Source organism: Centruroides vittatus, unplaced genomic scaffold (genome assembly GCF_030686945.1).
Source record: "Centruroides vittatus isolate TY-2023 unplaced genomic scaffold, ASM3068694v2 scaffold_450, whole genome shotgun sequence".
Lineage (NCBI taxonomy): Eukaryota > Metazoa > Arthropoda > Arachnida > Scorpiones > Buthidae > Centruroides > Centruroides vittatus.
Genome location: NW_027122709.1, coordinates 1,862,782 through 1,889,806, shown reverse-complemented (window position 1 = coordinate 1,889,806; position 27,025 = coordinate 1,862,782). Strand labels below are relative to the sequence as shown.

General features: G+C 30.9%; 1 protein-coding gene across 4 annotated transcripts in view; it reads right to left on the bottom strand.

Moving 5' to 3' along the window:
* The window catches only part of LOC136989185 (1-phosphatidylinositol 3-phosphate 5-kinase-like), a 54,055-nt gene that overhangs the window by 5,593 nt on the left and 21,437 nt on the right, over positions 1-27,025 (bottom strand). For all 4 annotated transcript variants that reach the window (XM_067287268.1, XM_067287269.1, XM_067287270.1 and 1 more), the window contains exons 11-24: positions 22,523-22,694; positions 20,887-21,062; positions 20,683-20,796; positions 18,619-18,727; positions 15,085-15,202; positions 14,898-14,985; positions 12,454-12,529; positions 10,228-10,642; positions 8,378-8,434; positions 6,306-6,395; positions 4,142-4,267; positions 3,912-4,066; positions 3,704-3,846; positions 1,259-1,350 (exon numbers count right to left, since the gene is read on the bottom strand). In XM_067287268.1, the coding sequence (XP_067143369.1) occupies positions 1,259-1,350; positions 3,704-3,846; positions 3,912-4,066; positions 4,142-4,267; positions 6,306-6,395; positions 8,378-8,434; positions 10,228-10,642; positions 12,454-12,529; positions 14,898-14,985; positions 15,085-15,202; positions 18,619-18,727; positions 20,683-20,796; positions 20,887-21,062; positions 22,523-22,694 (1,931 nt within the window). The remainder of the gene's footprint in view (positions 1-1,258; positions 1,351-3,703; positions 3,847-3,911; positions 4,067-4,141; positions 4,268-6,305; positions 6,396-8,377; positions 8,435-10,227; positions 10,643-12,453; positions 12,530-14,897; positions 14,986-15,084; positions 15,203-18,618; positions 18,728-20,682; positions 20,797-20,886; positions 21,063-22,522; positions 22,695-27,025) is intronic.

Genomic DNA, 27,025 nt, shown 5'->3' with positions numbered 1-27,025 from the left:
TTTATCGCCTTTCTTTTTCAATCGTCATTTTGGTTTATCACCCGATCATCCATTTTCCAATCGGCTTCTTTACACTTATTCTAATTAAGGCATATTTGTTTCGTTTCTCTGAATATCGTTAATCAAAGTCTAAAACTTCGGCACACATTTTTAAAGATAATCATGCTTGCAATATGGCACGTGGACTCGAAAAGATTTGCCATCCCTGGCCTAAAAAATGACAATTAATGAAACTTTTTCGGTACTTAAATAAAAAAAATAGCTTATTAAAAATATTTTTAGTAATACAATTTATAAGATATAAATTAAAATTCTGGTATAATAACTAAAACGTGCAACGAACTTCCAGAGAGATTTTCACCTACGAAAAAAGTTACATTTGCTCTTTTGACCGTTTCGGTACAACATACTACTGCGAGCAAACGTTCTCGGCGACGAAATGTATTATAAATCCGTATAGAAATCATTTAATTGGAAAAAATTCAGACATTAATGTTTAAATATTGTTTTTATAATAGTAGTTTATTATAGTGTGTAATATTATAGTCAAATAAAATTTTCTTAACATAGTTTCACTAGTTTGATTTCGGTGGCATGTGAAGTGACTAATACTTGAAAAAAAACAATTATGCGGCACTCCGACGTACGTAGTTTGCCGACCACTGGCCTAAACCGAGGCCAAAAATATTTTCTAAATCGAATAAATTTGGTGATTTTAAATTTAGCAGTTTATTTGCTTCATTGTTAAATGGTATAAGTTTTTTGAACTTCACTGATTTTAAATACTTTCCCACTCTCTATTAAAGTTTCTTTTAATAAATAAATGACATTACATTTCCACTTCTAGAAACACCATTAAAATATTGTTCTATTTGTCCAAATACTTTGTATTCATCAGAGAGAATACAAACAGTTTTTTAAATTACAAATATAAAAGTAATTATATCTGAAAAACCACCTTTTTCCCATATAAATTTCAGTACGTATTAATTAGTATGTACCGAATAACATTTTCCAGGTATGTGATTGATTTTTCAATATTTAAAGCTAAAGCATTCCTCGGTTTTTACATTTTATAAATTTTGCAGCTTAGTATAGTTTTGCATTTTTATATCATTAGATACATTTTGATTTGATATTTTCCGAAATGATGTACTTAAACTTAAAGAAAATAATAAAATGTTTAAAACATTAAAAAATAATCAAAAAACTGCTGTTATTGCGATTAATTCTTTTAATTAATCAATAAGGTACTTACTAGGAGAAATTTCACCAGAAACCGACTGAACTTCGGAAGAATTACTTCCATTATCGTTACTTTTAGATTGGTGTCGACGTTTTACCGAAGGACTAAAAATATACAAATTAATAAGAAGCGTTCGGAGTTTTTAAACTGAAAATTTAATTAATAACTTAATTACTAATAATTAATAATAATTGAAATTAGAAAATTTTATTTCAATAACTTATAAATAAAAATAATTTTCAACTAAAGATGTAATCAAATTAATTAATCATTTAACATTTTCAGAGATTCTAAATCTTATGGTATGCATGCCAACTGTTACATTTGGAACAATTTTCAAATGGTACTCATATATTCCAGTTTCATAGGAGAGAAAAATAAAAAACTGAACAGGAAACATTTCGACACATACCGACAGTTTGGATTTTCGGTATATGTCGACTTTTCTGTGGCAGTCGCGGTTTGAATACATTAAGCATGTCAAGCACTAAATAGTTTAGAGATTGTCCATAGACAATACAGGGTCAAAACATGTCTGAGAAACTAGAATTATTTTACTAATTATTAAACGTGCTTTGTTAAGTTCAATCTTTTACTATTAAATAATAGTTATTTATAAGCAATGTTGAGAAGTGCAGATCAATAGTTAACGCCTTTCCGCTTACATCTTTTTAGTCTCTGTTTGTCAGATACTTTTCAGTTGATTACATTGAGATTTTAGTCAACCCGTATCTACTTTGGAAATTGTGGAAAAAATTCAAAAGTGCCTATCTTTCTTTTGTGCTTTTTATTGCCGACATCCGTATGAATTATGTGCTCCGTAGGCTGAAAGGTAGCCTTGAATGTAACCATAAAAAATGATATTCACTCATCCCATGCTGGCTGATGATTAAGATGCCATTCTTGTTCTCACTGTTCTGCTACTGAATCATAGTGGAAGAACACAAGATAACACAAGAATACATGTCAATCTTGTTTGATAATTTCTTTAGCAAATTGACAACTTCTTAACCTTTCTACAGTGGGTTAGTCAGATATGGAGCTACCACGATGTAGTGGAGAATAAACGTGGGAAATTTTTTAAGAATTTTCCCATGCATTTTTCTTGTTTCTGTTTCAAAAAAAGTTTTTTAAACAGTTATGTCTAGTAAAGAAAAATTTTTTTTTATTGTCATATAATTCCTTTTTTATGTGAATTTTTTTCGCGGTAATTTTTGACTTGTTTTTGGCGATATCTGCAAAATTTCTTTCGGATATAGATGTCGTTCACCACTGCCACTTGATCGCCCTTGACGGATATATCCGTCGATCGCTGCAGAGTGATTAATATTATGTGGATAAGGGGTGCTGAAATTCTTTCTTTCTTTTTCTCTGTGAACCTTACAAGTTTGATAATTTTAATACAGCACTTCTAACATCCAAAGTTTTCAATGACAACAACTTTATTCATTTAGATAGAGCTAGATAGCCTAATAAATAGGATTTAACAATTTACAGGGCTTATCACACCAAGGCTGACAGAAAAAAAAGACAGATCTTTTACAAAAAGGTTAGTCTTTAATAATCACTTTCAAATTTAGGTAAGTATGCATTTCGAATACAAGGACCCCTCGTCGGCTTACAAACACAGTACCAACATATAATTATAACACTAACAGTTAAAGCTATCTAACTCTATCTAAATTAAAGTCGCGGGCTAAAAGCATCGTTTATTATTATAACTTTATTTGTTTAATGCATCTGTAACAATAAATTAAACATATACAGCCATTATCTTTGAAAACCTTTGAATGTTAGAAGTGCTGTATTAAAATTATCAAACTTACTTGTAAGGTTCACAGAGAAAAAAAAAATTTAATATTAATTTAGTAGTAATTTTAATTTTGATCTACATACTTTAAGTTTAACATATAAATAAATAATTTATATCATCAGCAATTACAGTTTATTATTAAAAAAACGATCATACAGATTCGCCTAAATAAGTTTCGTTTAACACGGAAACACTTATGTATCGATCTACGTTCACCAGATACGTGTCCGTATTGTAAGAAAGGAAACAGCGACCTTAAATCACTACATGTTTGACTGTGAGGATCTTGAATATTTGCATTTATCAACACTTTCTAGTAATGTTATCTGCAAAGATCTAGCAGATAGAATTCATGGACTATTCTCCATCGACGACTCAGTCGAGTCCATTTGGTGTAAATATAATTTATTAACTAAAGTAATTAATGTAATCTCTCCTCCTAAAAATTAATTTTATGTATGGAGTTTTCAAATAAATAATGATAAAGTAACTGTAAAAACTGCTTTTCTTTGTAATTAAATGTCTACTTGTAGGTTAGAAAGTAGCATATTGGTATCTTTTTTCGGTAGCAATACACTACTGTTTATTACATAGATATTTAACGCTAAACACTATTTATATTTAATTAGTTCGACATAACGAACCTAGAATTTCTACTTTCTCTCTGGGTTGCATTAAATGTTGTCAATCCAATTTTTAGTTCTTGTAGTTGCTGTTCGTAATCTGTAGAGGCCAAAGTATAGGCTATAATTGAACTGGGTTTTTCTTCATATACTATTATTGGAATCTAAAAATAATGATTTATTTTACAATTTATTTAAAATCTTAATATTTCGAATTAAAATTACTTACCTTATCGGACTGTACTAACAAAAGATGCTCCGTTAACGGAAATGGACTCTGGATTGGCGTGATCGCAGTGCTCGATAACAACTGACTAATAATAGTTTTGACCGTACCTCTTTCTTTCTTCTCTGGCTTATTGGAAGTTTCTTCTTCCGTGTGAACTAGAATATTTTAATATAATAATCAATCAATTCTGAAATGAAACAAATATAAAAAAAAATAAGACAATATACTACTTTTGTTTCTTGACAATATTTTTGCGTTCCTTATATCGTAGATCTTTTCTGCACCATCAGACTGAGATCGTTCGTGACCTCTACTCAGAATTTTAGTAGTGTTTACTAATTCATTTTCTATAACTGCTAAAAATGAAAATATTTTATTAAAGAAATAATTGTAATTTGTTATTAAAAATATTTATTACTAAATACTTTATTTTTTTTATTTCCTTTCTTTATTCATATTTTTAATTTATGAATTAAATATATCTACTCTTCTCCTTTGTTTAAAAATTTACATAAGGTAGGAAATAAATGCTTATTATAATGCTTATAAACTCAAATTATATGAATAATAACTACTTTAATTGAAGCTATAATAGAAAAAAAATTGTGCAAATGTTTCAGCTATAATATCCTCTTAATTCTAAAATTCCGTTTTCACATAAATTATCAGTTTTAAGATTAGTTAGAAGATTGAAAGCCCACCGGTGGCCGAGTGGTTCCTTCGCTAAACACTGGGAGTTCGGTTACGGGTTTGTGCCGTGCTCGGACGGGCCGACCACGTGGAATTTTCCGGGTTTTCTCCACGTTTGTAACACCCGAATAGGGGCCAGTTTCCCTTAAGAGATCTCCCGGAAGGCATTTTCCCCTCGCCTAACATCGCACCCCAGAGAAGATGACGGGAAACCACTCTGGGTATAACTTTCCCTAGAAAACACCTTGGCGCATTATTAACCATCTTACTAACCCTACGCCAGGTGTTGCCGACGTCAGGAATCTGATATGGCATGCAGAGAGAGAGAGAGAGAGAGTAGAGAGAGAGAGAGAAAGAGAAAGAGAAGATTGAAAAACCCATTCTCTGACAGAATACATTGAAAATTTAATAAAATCTTGTAATATTGGAAAACTAAACAAAAATCTATCATCTACAGTGAAGCATTTACTCAAGAATATAGACCTTAAATCTAATTATTCACAAGAATTTAAGTATAATCACAACATTTACAACTTATTGCTTGTATTTGTGAATGAGAAGGCATTTTGAACCTATGTTGTAATAACATAATTTTATTTTGCTTTTCTTAAAGATCAGATTATAAACTTCGTTTTTACTATCTTTGGTATTTTCATACACTAACCAGATATTAGGATTAAAAAAAGATCAGCGGCCTTTGACTTTCAGCAAGAAAATGAGATACACCGAGACCGAGAATGATTAAAAACTAAAAAATAAAGATCTAAACTGAGAGATTAAAATTTTCAAAATATACAAACAAAGCACTCCGGGGAATGCATTAATTCAAAAATCAGTAAAGTACTGTACATTCCGATACACGGGGATTTATATTAACTGAGCATTTACAATATCAATTATAATTAATTTTCTTTTAAACGAGTGTCCGGAAAAAAACACACCCAAGTTTGTATAACATAGTTTTTATCTTGGGAAAAAAAGAAAACTATGAACTAAGCAATCATTTGAAAGGTGTTGAAAAGCTGTACATTATCTTTTATTTTTTTTTATAATTCTACAAGTTCCCATCATTGAATGGAGTCGAAAGGAAGAATCTAAAAACGGTTACTGAAAATCACAATAAGTTTTTGAAAAAGTTACCGAAAATAAAGATAAATACAGTTTTTCCAATTAGAAAATATCATTATCCTCAAATTTTTTCCATTAATGGCACGTAGAAAGAAATCCAAATTTGAACTACTTATCATCTTGTAATCTTAGAACTCAAGCTTTTAAAATGTAGAGAAAGTAAAATATATTTGAATAAATTGTTGGATCCAATTCCTTAGCTAAGAAAAGAAAGAAATCTAAAAGCAAGAGTAGCTTTAAGGGAATATTGAAAATTAGAAACAGTCAATACAACAGCAGAAGATGCTTGGTAAATACAGGTTAATGTGGGATTCGATTAACTTGCAAAATTAATTGTGGCAATACCTTCGTACGTGCAGCAGAAGTTTTAATTTACACGGCTTCACCGGCCGTCTTTACTTAACATAGATACCGTGCGATTTTGATACGCACGACGGGATCGAGGGATCGATTAACCACGTCAATCGAGGGATACATGTATATTTGACCGAACAGATTATAAATTTAAAAATATTATAACATTTCATTAAATAAGAGAACAATAACACAGATAATATTTTGTTCATTTTAGCTTACCCATTTCTTTATCTTGTCTTCTATCAGCAATTTCAGAATCAAAATCAGCAGAGTTTCTAAGCGAGTCATTTGTTTGGGAAGACTTCCTACCTAAAAATTTAATTCTTTTTATAAAAATAACATTTAATACTTGATTGCTTCTTATTCTCTCTACTTTAGTTCTTCGGAAGTACGAACAGAATTACTATGGAATACTGTCGATTGGTAACGTAGACTTTATTTTATAAAAATACGCTTTGGACTATTCACCCTTTTCAGTCCTTAATATACATATCTGACGAAACAACAGTAAATTACAGTAAAATCAATTGTTTTTTTAAAACTGCATTATTTGGCAAAATAATAACACTTATATATCATAAAACCAACTGATTTATTAGGTATTAAAAATTACATCACATCTATAAATTTTTCCAATGTATGTACTTCTCTATTACTATTTCTGACATTATTGGTGAAAGGTCTCAAATTCTCAAAGTTAAGAATTATTAAGAATTATTTGAGAAGTCAAGGGACAGTCTGAATTATTGGATTTGACAATTTTAAGTGTAAGGAATGAAAGAATGAGATAAAGTAATATAGAAGTAATCAACAATTTCACCCAAATAAATACTCATTTAAATAAATTTTATGCCGGAAACATAATTTTGCATTCGGTTACTTTCATTTTGGAAGTAAATTAATAAAACACTTGATCTAAATAATGATGTGCGACTGACTAAAATTGGTTAAACACGTTACCGTCGAGAGTCACGGCACTGACTACTTGCCAAGTATAAAAGTCACTGACTGACAATTTTGGAGTTGATTTCACTTGCAAATACCCAAAGTAATTCTGAATATCTTGTTCAAAAGATAATCGTTTTCCTTCATCTTGCACAGCAGACACTTGTGAGCTTTCTAGACCCAGTAAGTTTTCTCTACATTTTAAATTTAAGCCTTTCTCGTTATCAGTGAGATGCCAGCAAAACTTTTGGGTTGATAGGTCAAAGTTGACAGGGTTTCCCAGAGCTATTTCATTTTAGTGGCTTAATTTTATGCTTATAAGGATAAAATTACATTAAAACGAATTTTATTCGAAATGTTATCCAAAATAACAAAACCCGAAATTTATGCAAATTAAAACTTTTTGTAACAATTTTTCTAAATAGAGTATCAAAAGCATTTGATCGACGGCATGTTTGGTTGGAGGAGCGTCGATCGGTGGTGAATTCAGTTGGCAGCTGCCAAGCACCAACTGAATTATATATCATTGTCTTATGTCTTGATGTAATAATACAATTATTAACCAAAAGACAATTGATATCCAAACAAAAACAACAGAGATATAAAATAAATTTCACCAAGTAAAAACTTATGATAATTAAGATGACAGTCATATTTTTTCTTAAGAGTTTTTCTTTGGTAAAATAAGATAAGCTTGGTGCTTGGAAGAGGTACCCATAAGATATTTACATGCATTATTAGAGAGGTTGCAGCCAAAGTTTTTGTCACGAAAACGTGAACGTCAGACGTTCAGCACCACCATCCTGTAAGCCTAGAAGTTTGACAATGGCATGTGGAACATCGTGCATGATTCCACTGACGTTCCAAACACCATTGTCACACTTCTAAGCTTACAGAATGATTGTGCTCAACGTCCGAAGTTCACGTTTTCACGATGAAAACTTTGACCGCGACCTCCTTATTGTTTTCTACAAATCATTTCCAAGTGGGTAAGATAATCTTATTCCTGTTTCACTAATTTTATAACTACATCTGCCTTAAACTATTAACAAAAATATAATGACAGAAACAGGAAAAAATGGATATTTGACACAATACAGGTATGTATAATGTTTTCAGTAAGCCCTTCGAAGATATGATTTACATGATGAACTGCACAAATTTACAATAGTGTTTTCAAAATATAATATTTTTAGAAAATTGCCAAATTTTATCTTGGAATTTTACTTTAAAAAGCTATTTGAATAATAAATTTTAATTAATAAATATTTACTAATGAAAATTTACTATGAAATAATATATATTTACAATATTTAAATAATATAATTCTGATAATGTACACTTACTTTCTTGAAATTTTCTTTCCCAAGACTTATTAAATTCTTCGAAAGCCAATTTAAAATCTAGAAAAGAAATTCTATATTACGAATAGGAAAAAAATAAACATTAGGGAATATATAAGTGAATGTGTTTTTGCAAATGGGAAATAGATTAGCCCACTTCTAGTACTATTAAATCCGATTCTTAAGTCAACAAACAGTGATTTTTTAGCTTCTGACATTCTGAACTTGGAAAACTACTGAATGCTACTCATTGTAGCAAAGTCAGTGGATAACCTAATTTGCATGTATTTTTCTCAAGTAGTGTACTCAATATGGTGTAATAAAAGTTTGCTATATATTCAGAAACATTGGGAAAAGGTTTTACTTATTACAGTAAAAACATAAGTAAAACATTTTAACATCTTTCTGTTAATTGTGTAATTATAGAACTATGAAAATAAAACAGGTAGAAATAAATATTTGCCAAAAGGAGTATTGCGGTAATTTTAAAATTCTTTCTCGGTTGTACTAAATCTCTAAATGTCCCTAAATTTTCCTTGGACCAAAAATGCCCCCTTAGATCTCTTCAACACCCACCAGTGGGTGATACCAACCCCACTGGGAACCACTGATCTAAATACCGTATTTACTCAGATATAAGACGATCTTGCATATAGGACGAGGTGTGACTTTAAAGATCAAAATAATGAAAATTAGATTTATTAATACAATTCTAATTTTATTTTGTTTAATCACAAATAAAATATCAAGTGCACGTAAATGCACACATTGTCCCACAAAAATTACTGGCATTTTAAATTTCAAGGAAAAATCTTGTAAAATCGACAACATAATTTGTTTGTGTAAAGCTGGACAATTGGGAACCTATTTTTCCAATTCTTAACAGTCGAATTCACTCTTCGTCGATTACACTTATGCGTTTCTCCAAATTCTAATTCCCAAATAATCTGTTTTTACATGGAATGAATTAAAACTTATATCGGGCTCCAATGTAATTTGGGAATTCAATTCAAATGCTTTGCTTTTCTTATTGCTATTCATCTTTATTCCTGATAACACACAAGAATGATTCAAATGACCCAGATAAAATACTTTTGTTTTTAAACACCATAAGGTGAGAATCCGGTAAAAAATGCAAATACACAGCACAGTTTACAAAAATTATTGCAAAAAATGAAATGAATTCTTCACTCGTGCCTATAGGATGACCTAGGTTATCGAAACAGTGAAAAATGAATAAAAACCTTGTCTCATATGTGAATAAATACAGTATACGGTAGTTAAATAATGACTCTTATGTAAGCATATGCATACACATCTAGTGGTTTCCAGAAAAACATGATGGTAGATGAATACATGCAGCAAGTAAAAGATTTCTCGTGAGGATTTTTAAAAATACTCTTAAGTTTAGATAAATAAAAAGCCATTGGGTGGACTTTTAATCAACAGATAACTTGCAAATTGTCTTTTATAAAGACATAACCTATGGGTTAAGTACAAAAAAATATAGTACATTATAGTGTATACATTATCTTTTTCTATGCTATTTTTTTAAGTTGGATTAAACTTAAGACAATTCTTCAATAAACTTAACATTTAACCTTAAGACTGCCAAGTTAAAAAGTGATTTATAAAGCAAATATTGGCCTCGAGACAGCCTCGTAATAAAAAAATTGGTGAAGTCGGTTTTCAAGTTGGACAAAACATCAGAGAGTTGAACTAATGAACATAATCAAACAACCTCTAGCAATCTATACACTGAGCAAACAGAAGTTTTCAATGTTACAATTTCAGTAAATTATTTTTGCTATGATACTTATTGTGTAAATGATCATCTATTTTTAGTTTTATACCTTTTTGATGATGCTCAAAATCTGTCTTCAAGAAAAACTGTTCCAAACCGTCGGAAAGGCAAACGGGAGCACTTGCTACTCGTGGAATAGAAAGTCGTTTATTTTTGTTCTTGGTATCTGTGATTTCAAATTCGGTGTCTGTAAGTGTAATATCACTCAACGAAAGAGACTTTTCTTTCCAGGAAGATATGTCCGAAGGTTGACTATCAAACGACTGGGAATGATGAAGAACAGTTTCTGATTGAACCAACTTCTTAAGTTTATCCGGCCTTCTAATTTCATTATTTTCAGAATTTTCTGATCCCTCTTCTTGATATTCAGCAACAAAAACTTCAGCTTCTGTATCAGTAGACAACTCTTTCATTAAATTAGTAGAAGTAGTTCCATATTCAGTTTGATCAGTAACAAGGGCTTGCTGTTAATTAAAAGATAAGGTTAAATAATTAAATATAAAATATATATATTTAGTTCATAATTCATTAATTTCTTGTGATTAAAATATTTAAATCAACAAATTTAATATGCAAACTACAGTCGACTCTGCATAAGTCAACACCCGGATAACTCGACACCGTAAATTAATTAGTCAGTTTTCTGTAGTCCCGGCCGACTTACACGAGCAATAATGTTATTAATGTTAAAAAACTCTGTTTACTCGACATCGTTTAACTCGTCACCACTGGATAAATCAACACACTTTTTCTGTTTCACACTTCTTAGAATTCTGATAAGTCGACTCCCCCCGAAAAATAAGTTCACACCGCACAGCTTATTGTTCGGTGTGAACTCATTTTTTCGGGAGGGGAGTCGACTTATCAGAATTCCGAGTTTTTTAAGGTTAACAACATTAATGTCTATGTAAGTCGGCCGGGACCACAAAAACTGACTAATTAACCGACGAGTGTCGAGTTATCCGGGTGACGACTTATGCAGAGTCGACTGTATTTTTCCCATATAGTCTAGTTATTTTATAAATTATAATTTAAACCTTTTCATTATTACACTCTATAAAATAAAATTGATTTTCAGAAGAGAGAAAGAATATTTCAAAGAATTAATAGAAATTTATTAATAAATAAATGAAAAGAATGAGCAACATCCTTAGTTCATAATAAAGTAAAGTAAAGAAAAAAATTCTTGACACTTATGATCTCACAAAACATTCAGACAGGTGCAAAGAAATAATTAGAAAAGATTTTCACGGAATAATCATAATAATAATTAAAAGTGTACGAATTAAATAATTATTATTGTTATAACCTTTATATCAAAAAGTTAAATTACATAAATACAAAGCAATTAAATATAATAAGTACTTTAAATTATAAATCTTAAATGCATACGAATGCTGTTTCAAATACAGTGGAACCTCGCTTAACGAGCATAATTCGTTCCAGAATCTTACTCGTAATGCAAAACACTCGTTAAACGAAACAATTCTTCCCGTATAAATTAATGTAAAATACGATAATGCGTTCCATGCCAAAAAAATACTCAAATATTTTATGTATAATGTTTATTCAAAGAAAATTATACAATATACATTGTTAAGGAGCATGAATCATCATCATCTTTTCTTCTAGCATGGATTGAAACAACCTGGAACGCAAATTCGATTTGCAGGAAAAAAAAAAAAAAAAAATCAAAATTTAATTTGGAATTGGTCATTAAATTTAATACAAGATGGCAGCATAACTGCCTAATCTCTAGTCAAATTATTTCATTTCTAATATTTAATTATAGCCTATACATAACCCAAGAATTTGGCATACTGTTTGGGGTGTTTATTATATAACAGGCTATGGTTGTTGATGTTTACACACATTATATGTGAACACAAGTGTGGAAAAAGGTATGATCACGAGCAACACTAAGATGCTAACCAAACGAGTGCTAAACACGGACTGATGGAGCATGCGCACAATCCGGGACTTTCCTCTCTCATCATCATTCGTTTAGCTTAATGAGCGACATTTTACATATCATTTTTTTACAATTTGCTTTGCTTGTTATGCAAATTACTCATTATGTGAGGTGCTCGTTAAGCAAGGTTTTACGGTATATAGCTATTATTAAAAATTGTTGTATTCTGACACGATCAATATTTATTCAAAAAAAGCTTTTTAATTTCTTTTGAATAATATTTCAAAGTTTACTCTGTTATTAGAACAAAAAATTGTATGTAATTTTTATTTTATTTAGAATAATTTTAATTAAAAAACTTACTCCTAACGATTTTAACTGCGATACTTTTGTAGGTAGTTTTTCTTCCCGTTTTCTGGTTGAAACAAATTCTTGAATTCTGTATAAATTAAAAAGTATGTTATATTGCATTTAAGTTATATACATTTTCAGTTTTTACTAGGTCAATAAAAATTCTTAAATAGTTAATGCAACGGACCTCAGATAAGAAAACAGTATGGAACAAGCCTATTTTAATTTTAGAAAATAAACTTAATCTTCCACTCAGGTTCCTAGAACAATTACATATTCACATCTTTGGGAATAAGCTAACAGTAATAAATGAACATGATGCTAACACCTTAGATGGTGCATGGGTTTGGTTAGTATCTAAGTGTGATTTCTCCCACCTTATCAATTGTATGAAAGCTAAAAACTAAATTTGGACATTGTAAAAAGATTGAAGAATACAAATAAAATTTTTGTCTTCACAATCCGTCTTTTCACAGTCACCATTGACAATTCAAAATACACAATAGTTCATTACCGAGAAAACCTATGTATTTTGAATTGTCAATGGTGACTGTGAAAAGACGGATTATGAAGACAAAAATTTTATTTGTATTCTTCAATATTTTTATAATGTAAATTACCTTCAACTATTTTTTTAATGAACTAAATTTGGTCAGTTGTAATTTTTATTTTCAGTTCAGTTAGCATAAATCTCTGTCTTTTTAAGACACACTGTACATTTATTCATATATCTATATAAAATTTTTATATTATATATGTTTTTATTTTATTTATCTATGTATTTATTTTATTTGTTCATTTGTGTTTTTCTAATTTGAATTTGTACTGTACATTTTAAATTTAAACAATTCTGTTCTGTTTATTCCATAAGCTAAAGATGACCAAAGACATTGCTGAAAACATTCAAATTAAACAATCTGTTTGGTAACCATTTCTTTATCATTATTATTATAAATTGTGTAAATTTTTGTCGACTTTCACAATGCTTAACACAAATTTTCAACTTTTTCAATTTCAAAACTGTTCCAATTCCCCCAAAAAAGTACAGTGGGTGATTGGTTAATGAATATAATCCGTTCCAAGACTGTTCGCTATCCGAATTGTTCATTAACCGATTATCAATTTACCACAGGTTTGTATGGGAATTTGATTAATTCGTTCCAGAGACCCCAAAAAATAAAAAAATATATACTTTCTTACTACATTTATTTATATGTAATAATAAAAATACATATATACACAGTCTTGCATTTTTATTAGTCATGTTTTTTCCATTTGTGGGGGTTAAAAAATCTGTCCAGTGTCGATTGCTTTTCTCTCTTCTTCAGGATTTTTCAGAATTAATTAATAGTATTGTAATTGTAGAGATCCCCAAGCCTATTAACCTCAACTTGATTTGGATGCCATTCTAAGACATTGTTCTGACATCTTCTCACTTCTTTAAAAGATGTTTAATAGCAGATATTGGCATTAATCCTCTTTTTCACAAGAAAACATCTTGCAGAGTTTCTTGGTGTTCTTCATTCAAAAGTTCCTGGCGTTCTTCTGTTGTCAGATCAATTTCAGGTTCCATCATGAGCTCTTTAATGTTCTTTATTTCTCAGATGTGATTTTTGTTACTCCTTTAGCTGCTTGAATCATCTTGATTATACTGTATCTTTCTTAGATAAGATTAAACTGCGGCCTACCTGTTCGAGCCATAGTGACCAGCAACACCAGAGACATCTTCTGCACACTCTATACCTTTGCTTTTATACTCTCACCTTTTGAAAATAAAAACCCACACAATACATAATGAGTGCCCACCCAATACTATAAAAGAATTGTTTCTGTTGGAAAAATAAAAGACTGGAATTACAAGGGAGAGTTTCAAAGTTTGGAAGAATACTATCCGATCAGTATATACTGGGTTGAGGGTCGAGCATCAATGTCGACGTCTTCCATGCTCCAAAAAGTCTTGAATTGTTGCCCAAAGACACGAGAAGACCAATCTGTATTCATTATTTTATGTTGCTTCTTCTTGTGTTTGTTCTGCGAGGTGTTCGTTATCCGAACATGTGTTTGTTGTCCAAACATAAAAATCTTTCACGAAAGTGGTTGTTATCTGATTTGTTCGTTAACCGATCACCCACTATATATGCATTTGGTAAACATATACAGACTATTTTGTATAGCATAACTAGGTCAAGATTAGTGAAAACAAAAGTTATAGATGTAATCTAACTACAAATGTTCAGTGGTTTCAATCAAGCTCAAATATAAGTCAAGGTCCAATACTTATGCCAATTCTGTATTTAACTAAGCTTTAACAGCATAATGTATGCAAAAGAAATTATTACAGTTATATAGCAAAAGTAACATTAAAATAGATACAATACTTGACTAATATCTATATAGGCAGAATAACATATGTAGTGTATTTTTCTTCTCAAAATTTTTCACGATGTCATAATTACCTAAAATTCCATCCCTGAACAGCTTCTGCAATTTGTTTTTTCACCAGCAACACACAATCGGCTATTTTCCACATCAAATTGCAAAGGTCTGTAATATAAAAACAAGGTTAATTAACAACATTTTCAGAAATATATAAACATTTTTTACAATTTATCTTTTTATGACTTTAAAGAAATTGTATAGCACCTTTGTTGTTATTTTCATTTTCTAGTGAAGATGGAATGCTTTGCATGTTTTCTAAAGTGGGCGAAGTTAATTTTAATTGAATTTCTTCAATTTTTTCTCGAAATTTGGCTCTTTCTTGCTATAATGAAATAATTTTAGTTAATAATAATCTTCGTATAATATAAAATGGCAAAACAGTTCCTTGAAAATTATTTTATCATTTTATATCCTAGTTTCAAACTTGATAAATTCTTAAATCATTGCTTTAGATCTCTACTTACTCGACTGAAATAAAGTATTACCTTCAACTTTGATATACAATTTGTGTATCACAATGTACAATACTGTATTATTTCATAGTATTTCTATGATTTACTTCTTTCTTTATAACAATAACAGGGGGAGTATCTTTAGTTTGTGCCTTTGTTACTAATATTTTATCTCTTATAGGTAAAAAATATTATAATTATTTTAGAGATGCTCTCTAATTTAATGTATTTTATTTTATCTGTGTAGAATGAAGTTAATACCAAATGTTTTGTATTTGCAAGAGTTTGTTTTTCTCTCCCCACATCATGGAGTTTATCTAGTATGTTTAAATAAATAAATAAAAAAACAAAAACATAAGGTTAAAATAATTTTCTATTCTTGTAAACTTCTGGTTATCATGATTAAGAAAAAAGTTATAGTTTATTAAACTATGTAATTGCACTTAATGTTTTTGGTTTAATAATAACAACACATCACTCACCACCTTGTTGTGGTGATATTGACGAACCATAGAGCTATGCCGGCTGGAATATCTGGTTTTGGTAGAGTCACCCATGCCAGTGAGGTCTGTAGGGAGATGTGAAGCCAAGAATGATTGAACCCACATCTGTCAAGATTAACACAATCCAAGCAAAATACCAGCTCAGATATTGCCTATGTTAACAAAGTCCACGTTCTTCGGTTAGGCAAAAGCTCACAATTTTAAAAATATGTCAGTCTCCCTTGACCACCAGTGATGAAAGTAGAACTGGTACCATGCCAATAGATGAAATGGACATCAGAAATGAACAAGTTTATCATCCATAGTTACTACACCATTACAAAACTTGAAACAGATATGACAGCATAAGATAACAGTTACAATACTTATTTTCACAACAATAGCCTCATATCACAGTCACTGTACAAAAGGTTATTGTTAAAAAAAAACACAATTTTGCATAACCTTATACCACAAACAATACTAGATCAGAGGTTAACACACGACATCTGCTATGTTGGAGCCATCCTTAGACCCCTACAAAAGCATTTAAAGGAGCACCAAGATGACGTCATGAAATCTAAACCAGTCGCTGCCTTAGCAGCGTATGCTATTAACAATTAGAGATCTACAAAGGTCGAGTGGAACCAGGCTAGAATTATCCAAAGAATGGGAAGTTGCCAATGTATCGATTATGCTGAGGCCTTCCAGATTTACAAGGCTTTTAGTGGGGTTTGTTCTATCAACTTCAGAGACATCAACTCTCTTTAGGCAGCTTGGAAGTTTTTATTGAATACTCAATAAGCAAGTGACTTCTAACCCCATGATGATTGTTGCATGGACTGTTTAGATTTTACTGTATTTATTTATTTTCTTTATTTGTATATATTGTAGTTGTATATATTTATGTTTAACATTGATTTTACTTTATTTGTTATGTTATTATCTCTCTTATTTTTTTGGATTATTTTTAAATTAGTTCACAGTTGTGCATTCTTTTTATGATAGGATTGTTAACCAATCACTATGTTTAAAAAATCTGTGTTCTAGAACATTGACATTCCGTCGTATATTCTACTTGAGGAAGATCATTAAAAATGATAAAAAATGTTAGTTATTAAAACTTTTGCTACGTTTTAAGGTAGTTGGAATGTGAACACTCGAACATATAAAATAACAAATTGCAGGACAACTACATCAACAATCTTGGGTGAGTTTCCTAACATATGGAGAAACAGGATAAAAATAAACAAACCCTGCATACTTGTAAGTCAAAGGAAAACACATCTGAAGGCAATGTTAAAGCAGATGTGAAAAAAGTGATGTACTGAACATTTGTAAATTACCATTGTGTGACACCATGATACAGCACAAACTCACCAAATTCATATTTTGTATAGAATATTGAAATCTACGTATAGTGACTGATGAGGGACCTGATAGGTCCAAAATGCATTTCGCAATAAATACATAGGAAAATGAAAAAAGTCTCTCAATTTCTTTCTGTTCCATGACAATCCAGCGTGATAAGAAGTCCACCTGCATGAAAAGTGCACTAGCATGAACTGCAATTACTAAGGAAATATCTTAAACAATGTGCCACTACATTCCCAGCAAAAATTATTGTTGATCATTACAAATTAATTCCAAAATGACTAGTTTGTTATAAAATGTAAAACTAGTGCAAGAAATTACAATTAGTTAATAAAATTTATGAACAAATACACTTTATTGATGAAAAAATGGAACAAAAACTTTTGGCCACCAGTGTATATAAAATTAAAATACAGTAAGGCTTCATTTTGTGCTTTCTTGATTAATGCTGATTCTATATAACGCAGTATGCTTGAAGCCTAAAAAAGGCTCAAAATTATGCTACAATTAACTGATAAATTCATGAACAGAGTGTGGAAGAAAGTATGGCTGGAGGTATCCAAGAAGAGTCCACCATTGACCAAATTGTCAACCTAATCGATACAGCAGGACTCGACGTAGACGAGCAGGATATTGAAGAGTTACTGCAGGTTTCTGGTGGGAACCTTATCAACAATGACCTTCAAGAACTGACAGAACAAGGAATTCATTAGGAACTAAAAAATAGTGATCTGAAAACGAAGAACTCAAAGAACTTGCTATAGATTTCCTAAGAAGAAGTTTGGTAGCGATAACTGAAATCGTCGAAAAAATAGTAGCGAATGATCTAGATTTTGAAAGGAGTGCAAAAGTGTGACAAGGCGTTTCAGATGTGATCTCTCGCTACCGATATTTGCTTAATGAGAGAAAAAGAAAGCAACAAATGACACTGACTTCATCACAAAAAAAAAAAATCAAAGATTTTAAAAGAGCCAGGACCTTCATCACAAAAATGAACATTATATTCTGTGCATATGTTTGTGTGTTACATAACACACAAACATATTATTATGCAAATTAATATAAAAATAACATTAAAGTAAAATTTGTTTATTTTTGGTTGTGTGTTCTCCTTTCCTTATTTACTGTGTGTTAAAATGACTTCATTTAATGCTGTTTCATTTAGTTCTTTGTCATCTAGGAACACATTCTAAACACTAAATGAGGTTTTATTGTATATAAGTATAATAATCAAATTTTGAGTTTAATGTAAAACTACAAAATTGAAGCTTTCAAAAAATTGAAATGGCCATCAAAACAAGTTAAAAAATAATTACTGATAAAATACCTATATCCTAAGATGAATTTACAAAATGTGTTTTTAAATGAAATTTTGGAAATGTTTATAATTAAAATAATTATAATTATAAAAACATTAAACAATAAAATACCTGCTGTTGTTCCATCATTTCATTAATTATAATTTCATATTTTGTATCTTCGCATTCTGATTTTAAAGTACAGAGTCGTTCTAGAATAGTACTGTAAATACCATAGCCTCTGAAAGTTAGTTAAAAAATTAATTAATCATAATATTGACTGTGATTAGCTAAAATTTTTTAAACAAAGTATATACAGTATAATCTTGATTTATTAGCATATTTCATTCCTGAGAACCTCTCGTAAATCAAAATCACATAAATTGGGAAGAGTTTTCCATTATTTCTCATAATCAAAATTTGTACTCGTTCCAACATAAACCCAGTCGCTGTACCCTTATTCCCCAAATAACATTAAAGTGATATAAAACACCTATCAACCAATAATTCTAAATGAAATAAAAATGGTTCAAATTAGCCTAGAAAAGGCAGCACCGGACCTCAATAACCAACTGCATTTAAAATCACTGTTATGACGTCACCGGTCGTCCTGTGGTACTTACCAAAATAACCGTGTGTGCCGCCAAATTTTTAAATTATTAAAAGTGTACCGTGACAAAAAAAAATTGGTTGAGAATCACTGGTTGATTAGTTGTTCCAATTTTTTAAACTAGTATGTTCTATTTTGTATTTTAATTCAATTATGTATTCAGAACTGAAGATCTGTTTAAGATTGAAAACGTTAGTCACTAACAAAAAATTTTACAACTGGAGATACAAAGGTTTTGTGGAGTAGTTTTTATATTCTGTTTACTATTATTTTACAGCATAAATAAAAATATTTTACAGACAAAGCTAGTTTCAAAATGCATATAAAGATCTGTGAATTAAAATTGTCTTCTGAGTGGTTCTTGACCTCTGGTGATCGTCGTATTGAAAGAACGTAACAAATTTGTTTATTTGCCTACAAACCCTTTTTTGGTGGTTACAAAAGTAAGAGATTGTATCCAGCAAATATTGCTGATATTAGCTTTATAATAAAGACGTTATTTATTTATTTGTTTTTTAAATATAAAATTTACATCCAGAATGTTATTTATATTTTAGAACATTGTATTATCTGACAACGGCTATTCAACACAGTTGAAAAAAGTGTGTTTTTTTTTGAACTTGTGTAGTTGATAATCTGTGCTGGATTACTTTGTGGTTCTATATTATTACCTTCCTATTAAAATATTGATTTTGTTTTTCTTTCTTAGTGAAAGAAAAGACCAAAATTAGAGTGGGAAGATAACACTATACAATGAAAGTGAACTTTGCAAAGTTGAACATTGAGAATTTGAAGTATTGGAGTTTTTCTACTGCAAACTGTAAAGACAATGCCTTTCAAATAGAAATAAGATAGAGGAAGTTGTTTGTTATAAGGAAGATAGTTGCATGTAGACTGTTCGACAACAAGGAAGAAAAGGTTTTAAATCAATTAATATACTGTATATAAACACACAACTATACAAAATCTCGATACATTATAATACAGTTTAATCTAAAATTATTTCATTAAATTATAATTATTAAATTTATTACAAGATGGTGCCTAACAGCTCCCTCAAGGGTCAAATTGATGGATAATTTATTATTGTAACCTTTGTATAGCCCGACGGCATACGGCAGTGGTTGTTGCTTTAATACGGCTTACAATTAATACGGTCTTTGAGAATATGGAAAGTGGAATAAAAATTTTCTAACCATTCTCACTATATAGTCCATATTGTCTTGATACAAAATGAAGACTGCTTTTAACTAATGCAGGGTATTTTTGGAGCAATGTATCTAAATTCATCCAAATCAATTACAATTTTATAATCACAGTCATTAATACAGCAACTCCTTTAAGTAAATAACAAATGAACAGACAAAAACACTAAGTATAACAAAACCAGAAGCAATTTGTTCAAAGATAACATTTAAAAAGAGTGTTGTATATTCTTAATGAAATTTTCCATTTCAGAAACAAAACAATTAGAAAAAAAAAAACATTATATTTATTCAAATATATAAATATTAAAATAAAATTTTATACATATTTTAATTATCTCAAACAAAAGTTATCTTTATTAACTGTAATATTATACTTACTTAACTGCTAATACTTTAATTTCTTCAATTATAGCTGTTGGTGGAATAGGATCATCCTGAATTGTTATTATAAGAGGAGGTAAAACTACTTCTCTCATAATAATGGGAGTATATCTATCAAATATATTTATTGTAAATAAAATATTTTGTAAAAGATAAAAAAAAATATATTTAATGCATTATACTCTGTTATAGATTTCTTACTTGAAAGTTGCAACTATCTGTTTATGAGCAAAGTACTGATAGTAACTATGATGAAGTGCATGTTGACAATTTTCTACAGCTCTACACGTGTAGAGTGTTCCGTGAAATCGTAATTCTAAATATTTGGCAAAAGATAACGACCAAGTATCTTGAGACATTGAAATCACTGGAGTCGTCTATAAATAAGTTTAAAATTTAGTATGAAATATTATAAGTGTTTGTGTAGTAGAAGAATTGTATAATAATAAAATATATAATTCGGTAATTAAAAATTTATAGCCACAGAAAAATTTAGGCAAAAATCAGGTAATAAACTCTTGAACCTTTTTAACTCAAAGACAGAATATTTTACTCCTTAAACTTTGATTTAACAAAATTTTACTGTAATTAATGAGAGATATTTATGAATAAAAAAATGATTTATTACAATATTACCATAATTAATCAAAAACGCCTTAATTCAAACTGCAGAATGTAGCTGCAAAATTAATCTTAAGATTATCATCTGTAAAATCCTCCTAGGTACATTAAAATCTTGCACATCATTCAAGAATGTAAGAGTGGCAAAAAATATTGTTACCATATACTTTTTATCAATGTATAGATTTTAGCCATATTTTTACTCAATTTGCAACAAAATTTAATGCTCGTTCTTCACAATTAAAATAAACGATAAAGAATTTTTGCAAAATACAAAATCTCTAAAACAATTACCATATTTTCTGGCGTATAAGACGACTTTTTAACCCAGGAAAGTCGGGGGTCGTCTTATACGCCGGAAAATACGGTATGTGAAAATAAAATAATAAAGGCATACGAAAGAACTTGTAGAAAGAAAAAATTTGATTGATTGTACGTCCATATACATTGAATCCTTTTCTTATGCACTCTTACACATTCATAAAATTCAGATAATAGTAAAAACATATAAGGTCGTGAATTATAACCTTATAACAAATTTATTAAATAGTTCCAATAGTTAGTTTATAATTGGCAAATTTCCATTAGTTTAATTAACACCAACATAAGAAAAATTACTTAGTTCTGAACAAACTTATTTTAGACAACAAAAGTAAATAAATTAACTTTTATCCAACATGAAATGCTTCTTAATTTCTAACTTGAATCTAACTACAATTGCAACTTTTCTCAGATCAATCACCTATTCGTTACAATTGGTGTCAACCGGAAATTACATCTCGGCTTTCCTTTGATGTCACATTTCAAATGTCGTCGTGTGCTCGTCCACACTTTATTTGCTAACAACTTTCTCTTACCGACAATTTTCCCCATACAGTATTCAACAAAATATTATTAAGTTGACTATATTATCATGCAATATAGTGGTTTAACGACCAATTTTAATTCACCAAATCATAGATGTCATTTTCAACCTGAATCTGCTGACTTAAGCAACAGCAAGAATGGAACAAAGCTATCAGTTTTTAAATGGAGATAAATTTTGAATAGAGGGTGTGGGTTTTTGTCCTTTTAACAAAACAAATGCCCCAAAATAAGAAAAAATTCAACAAAATATAATGGCCCCAGAAAATAAAATAGCATTTGGGTCCAATTCCTCACAGTCATAACAATTGTACCATTTATTAAATTTTATTCACAAATTTAATATACTTACCAACTTACATTTCTGACACCAACTCCACATAAAAATATTATTTTGAGCTGCTGGTAAAGCTGTTTCTAACTTGTGAAGTAAAATTTGTACACATCCATTTTCGTGTGCAAACTTTCGAACATGCTTAGTCATTGGTGTATCACAGTTTGGACTAGGACATAAATAATTTGATCTAGAAAGAAAAAAACTATACTTTTCAGATACGGTTTAAACATTTTTATTACGATGAAAAAAATAAAACAAAAATAAAAGTTATTTATAATTTTTTCAGAAACCATCTGTAAAGGTCCGCTTTTAGCGTTGTAGGTCGAAAAGCCACGCGACCGAGATAATTAGTCCCACCTGGGGTTTGGGGCTATAAACGGCCGGGAACAACAAAGTGAGTAGCGTCTCCGTTTATGGTACACGTCAATGTGTTTGCCACGTGTTGGCCGACTTGTAAAACGTAAACAAGGGACGGACGCGTTTGTAAGCTACGTCGTCGGGACTAGGGCGGACGTCTTTGGAAGCTCCCAGGGGAAAAGAAGGGCCCTATTGGTCGCAAGTGGTCGCCGTAGAATCCCTTAAAAGGTAAGGGTGGCGAGAGAAACGGGGAGAAGGGCGAGAGACTGGGTACGTGGTAGTCTCTGACACTAGGGAAACCTTTGAGGTGTATAGAGAGAGCGTTCTCCTCTTAGAAAGTCCTCTGAGAAGGGTTAGTGCAGAGACAGGACAGCCACGCGGTTGAGTCATCTCCGAAAAGCGACCTGAGTTCCCTGGAGTCTAACAGTCCCCAATAGACAAGCCGACGTGAGATACCACATCCTTGTTGCATAGTGTATGTAATGTTGTCGAACTTGTACATCCTGTAAATATTTGTTGTGTAAATAAACTGTAAATATTCACTGAACCGAGTGTGGAGGTGTAGCTTTCCTAGGACCATTGTACAGACATTCTCGAGTCGTAAAAACCCAACTCAAGACGGATCATCGTAAAGATCGTAACGGATTACATAAGGATCTTCACTCCATCGAACACTAATACATAGTGTACTTCACTTTTAGTTCTATTTAGTACCATTTTCTGTACATCAGTCTACATTAATAATATTATTCAATACTCTTGCTTAAAGTAATGCCTTTCATTCCAGCACATATTTTATTGGTTCCAACAAATATTTTCAGCTACTTAAGTTGCCTTCATCAGGTATGAACAACATATTCAGAAGAATCCATTGAGTTCTAAGACATTTAAAGCTTTTAAATTTTCATATTTATCCACGTGGTGTTCCAAACGTAACCAATGTTCAAAGAATGACTACATCAAAAGACGCAAAAAATTAAACCATTCAAGTAAGGTTCAAGGTTGTAGAGATTGTTTGAGGCTGATAAATTTTTTAACATGCCTACAATCATTTAAAAAGAACAAAGCCTGCAGGCTTGTAGAAGTTTTAGTTTATCTTTAAAGTTAATACATCCATCTCTGCATCCTTGTTTAAAGATTTCAATTGTTTTTGTAGTATTAAGCATATGTGAAAGTTCGAACCCACCGGAATTAAGCCGGTGGGTTCGAACTTTCCCGGTTCCGGCTTAATTCCGGCGAGTTCGAATCCACTGGAATTAAGCCGGTTTTTTCGTGTGGTTCCCACGAAAAAATATGAATCAGAAGGAAAAAGGATATGAATCCAAAGGAAGAAATCTGAATCAGAAGGAACAACCGGCGAAAAATGCTGGTTGGTGAAACTGGACACGTGACCGGGACGATAAAAGGGCGACGAGAGAGGAAAAGGGGGGCGATTACGTAGTGTCAGGGAGACAGGGTGTGTGCGCGCCAAAGTCCAAAGGACACCAACTGAAAGACTACTTTGACCTGTTTTCGGACCGACCCGGATCACGAGGTATGACCCTATTTCCTGTGAACTCTCCCTCCGCGGAACCGAACTCAGGCGACCGTCACTCGCTTCTTTTGTAATCGTCACGTTATCCTTAATAAATCGTTGTTGTTGTTATTATCCGTTGTAATGTCCTTTATTCGGGTATCGTCACCGGCGCTCTACCGTCGAACCCATCCACTTCCTCCACTCGCGTAACGCGAAACTCATCCGAACCGCCATCTTGACGTGGGCAGGTCTAACGGACCTGTTAGCCGAGAAAAGGAGGAACGAGACGCCGTCCGCCTCCCAGCACCCACACATAGCTTTGTCATATACTACAGTATTTTTAAATCTCTCTGCCAAAGATGGTGTTATGCCCACTTCTGATACTACTGCTCCAGAGCAGTTGTTTGTTTCTTTTTCTCAATGTTGTAAAGATGCTCTTTGATTCTCAATAAGATTTATCTGCAGGTAGACCTTGTTGAACCTAGCATTAAATAGTGGTAATTTATATTCCTGGGGCTCTTTGTTTATTTACGGCATCCTTTGCATTCATTAAAAGATTGAAAATCATGGGTTGTCGTTTAAATGCTATCTTGTAGTTAATATCCCTGCATAGATCCTCTGCATCCTCAGGTCATAGTCTAGCACAATGTAAGGTTGTAGATTATCAGCTTCAAACAATCTCTAACATCTTTGAACCTTACTTAAATGGTTTAATTTTTTACACCTTTTGATGTAGTCATTCTTTGAACATTGGTTATGTTTTGAACACTGTGGATATATATGGAAATTTAAAAAGCTTCAAATGTCTTGGAATACAATGAATTCTTCTGAATACACTATTTATACTTGATGAGGGCCACTTAAACAGTTGAAAAAGCTTGTTTGAACTAGTAAACTACATGCTGGAAAACAGTAAGAAATGAGAAGTACTACTTTAAATAGACTCCAGAAATAGTAATTAAACTTTTATCTTGAAAATTGATAAATTTCCAGTAATTCCTCTTTTGAAACATTTTTTCATTCATATAAATTTCATGTCTCAATATCATAAAATAAAAATAAATATTCAGCTAGAAGTATTAACACATTTGCAATGTAACAATTTTTTTCATTCTTCCTCCTGAAACATATACACTATTTGTTAGATTTAGCATATTTAAATTGCTTTAGAGTACCAGGATATTATTTATCATGAATTAAATTACAATGATAACATTTTGTGTGTTCACAGACAGCACAAAACCATTATTTACAATACTATAAATTTCACCAATTGTGTACCACCTGTGGTTCAAACTAAAAGAAGTCTTTTTTCAATGTGGTCAAGGACTTAACATTGTAAAGGCGTGAATCATATATGTTAAGGCCAATAGATAACAAACTAGGTTCTTCAATGTTTTTAATGTTAAATTTGATAATGTTTTATCTCTTTACCAACCCAATCTACAGTACTAACCATGTAAATACACGACTTAGCCATATCAATAATTATTATTTATGTTTTGTTCTACATCTAACTTTATACAATATTGCTCCACTTCTTTATCGAGTGTCGGTATTTGTATGAATTATATATATAAAGCGGTCGGAAAATCGTGTACTTTGTAATAGTTAAAACATAGTGTTTGATACCCCCCTTTGCTGTACACACTCGCCTACACATGCAAACTTGTCATGTTTGTTTTTATACTGTATCACTGTACATATTTTGTCTTGTAACTGTATTTTTACTTGTTCGACAATTATGATGCAGACGCCCAATGATCTGACACTTCCCTTCAATCTTTCCCTATTTTCTTTCCCTCCCTACTTACTATCACTTCCTCTTCTAATTTCTTAGAGGTAAAGTCTGTGCACGTACAGACAACCTCTCTATTCTTTTAATGTAATGTAATGTAAATAGATATTGCCTCTTAAAATAGGTAGCTAATTTCAAGTCTTTTAGTTAGAAATCAAAATATTTGAATTCAAAGATAATCTATGCATAGCAAATTAACAAAATCTTAGCATCAGTTTGGCAAACAAACATCCAGAAAAGTCAACAAGTAAAAGATGCAAATAAGCATTCATTTATTTTTATGTTTGCCTTTTTTTTGTGTTCCCAATTAATCTTAAAAGTTGTTCCAAAGCAAAATTATTTTATCTTACCTATCAGATTAAAAATTTATATCTAACATTAATCAAATGATTTTGTCTATGGTAGCAAACATGGCGGCCCGTCTCTGAAACAGTGGGGATGCACATTCTAACCTAACCTAACCTATTCTAATAAATTACCCCTATTCTAAGAATTTGGTTGGCAATAATTATGGTAATTTATTAGAATAGGTTGGGTTGGGTTGGGTTAGGTTAGAACATGCGTCCCCACTGTTTCAGAGATGAGCCGCCATGATCGCTACCATAGGTAACATTAACCGATTAAAGAATAGTAGTTTCAATTTTATTAAGAAATGCCCACGTTTACAATTTTTGCTCAATTTCTTTTCAATATATTGAAGTATAATAAATTAACATTTACAAGATAAATGCATTCAATATACACCTATTTCTATTTTTACCTGATAGATTGGTTCCCAGAAATTACATGTAAAAAATATACAATGTATTTTTTTTTTACATGATTTATGGAAAAAGTAGAAGATTGG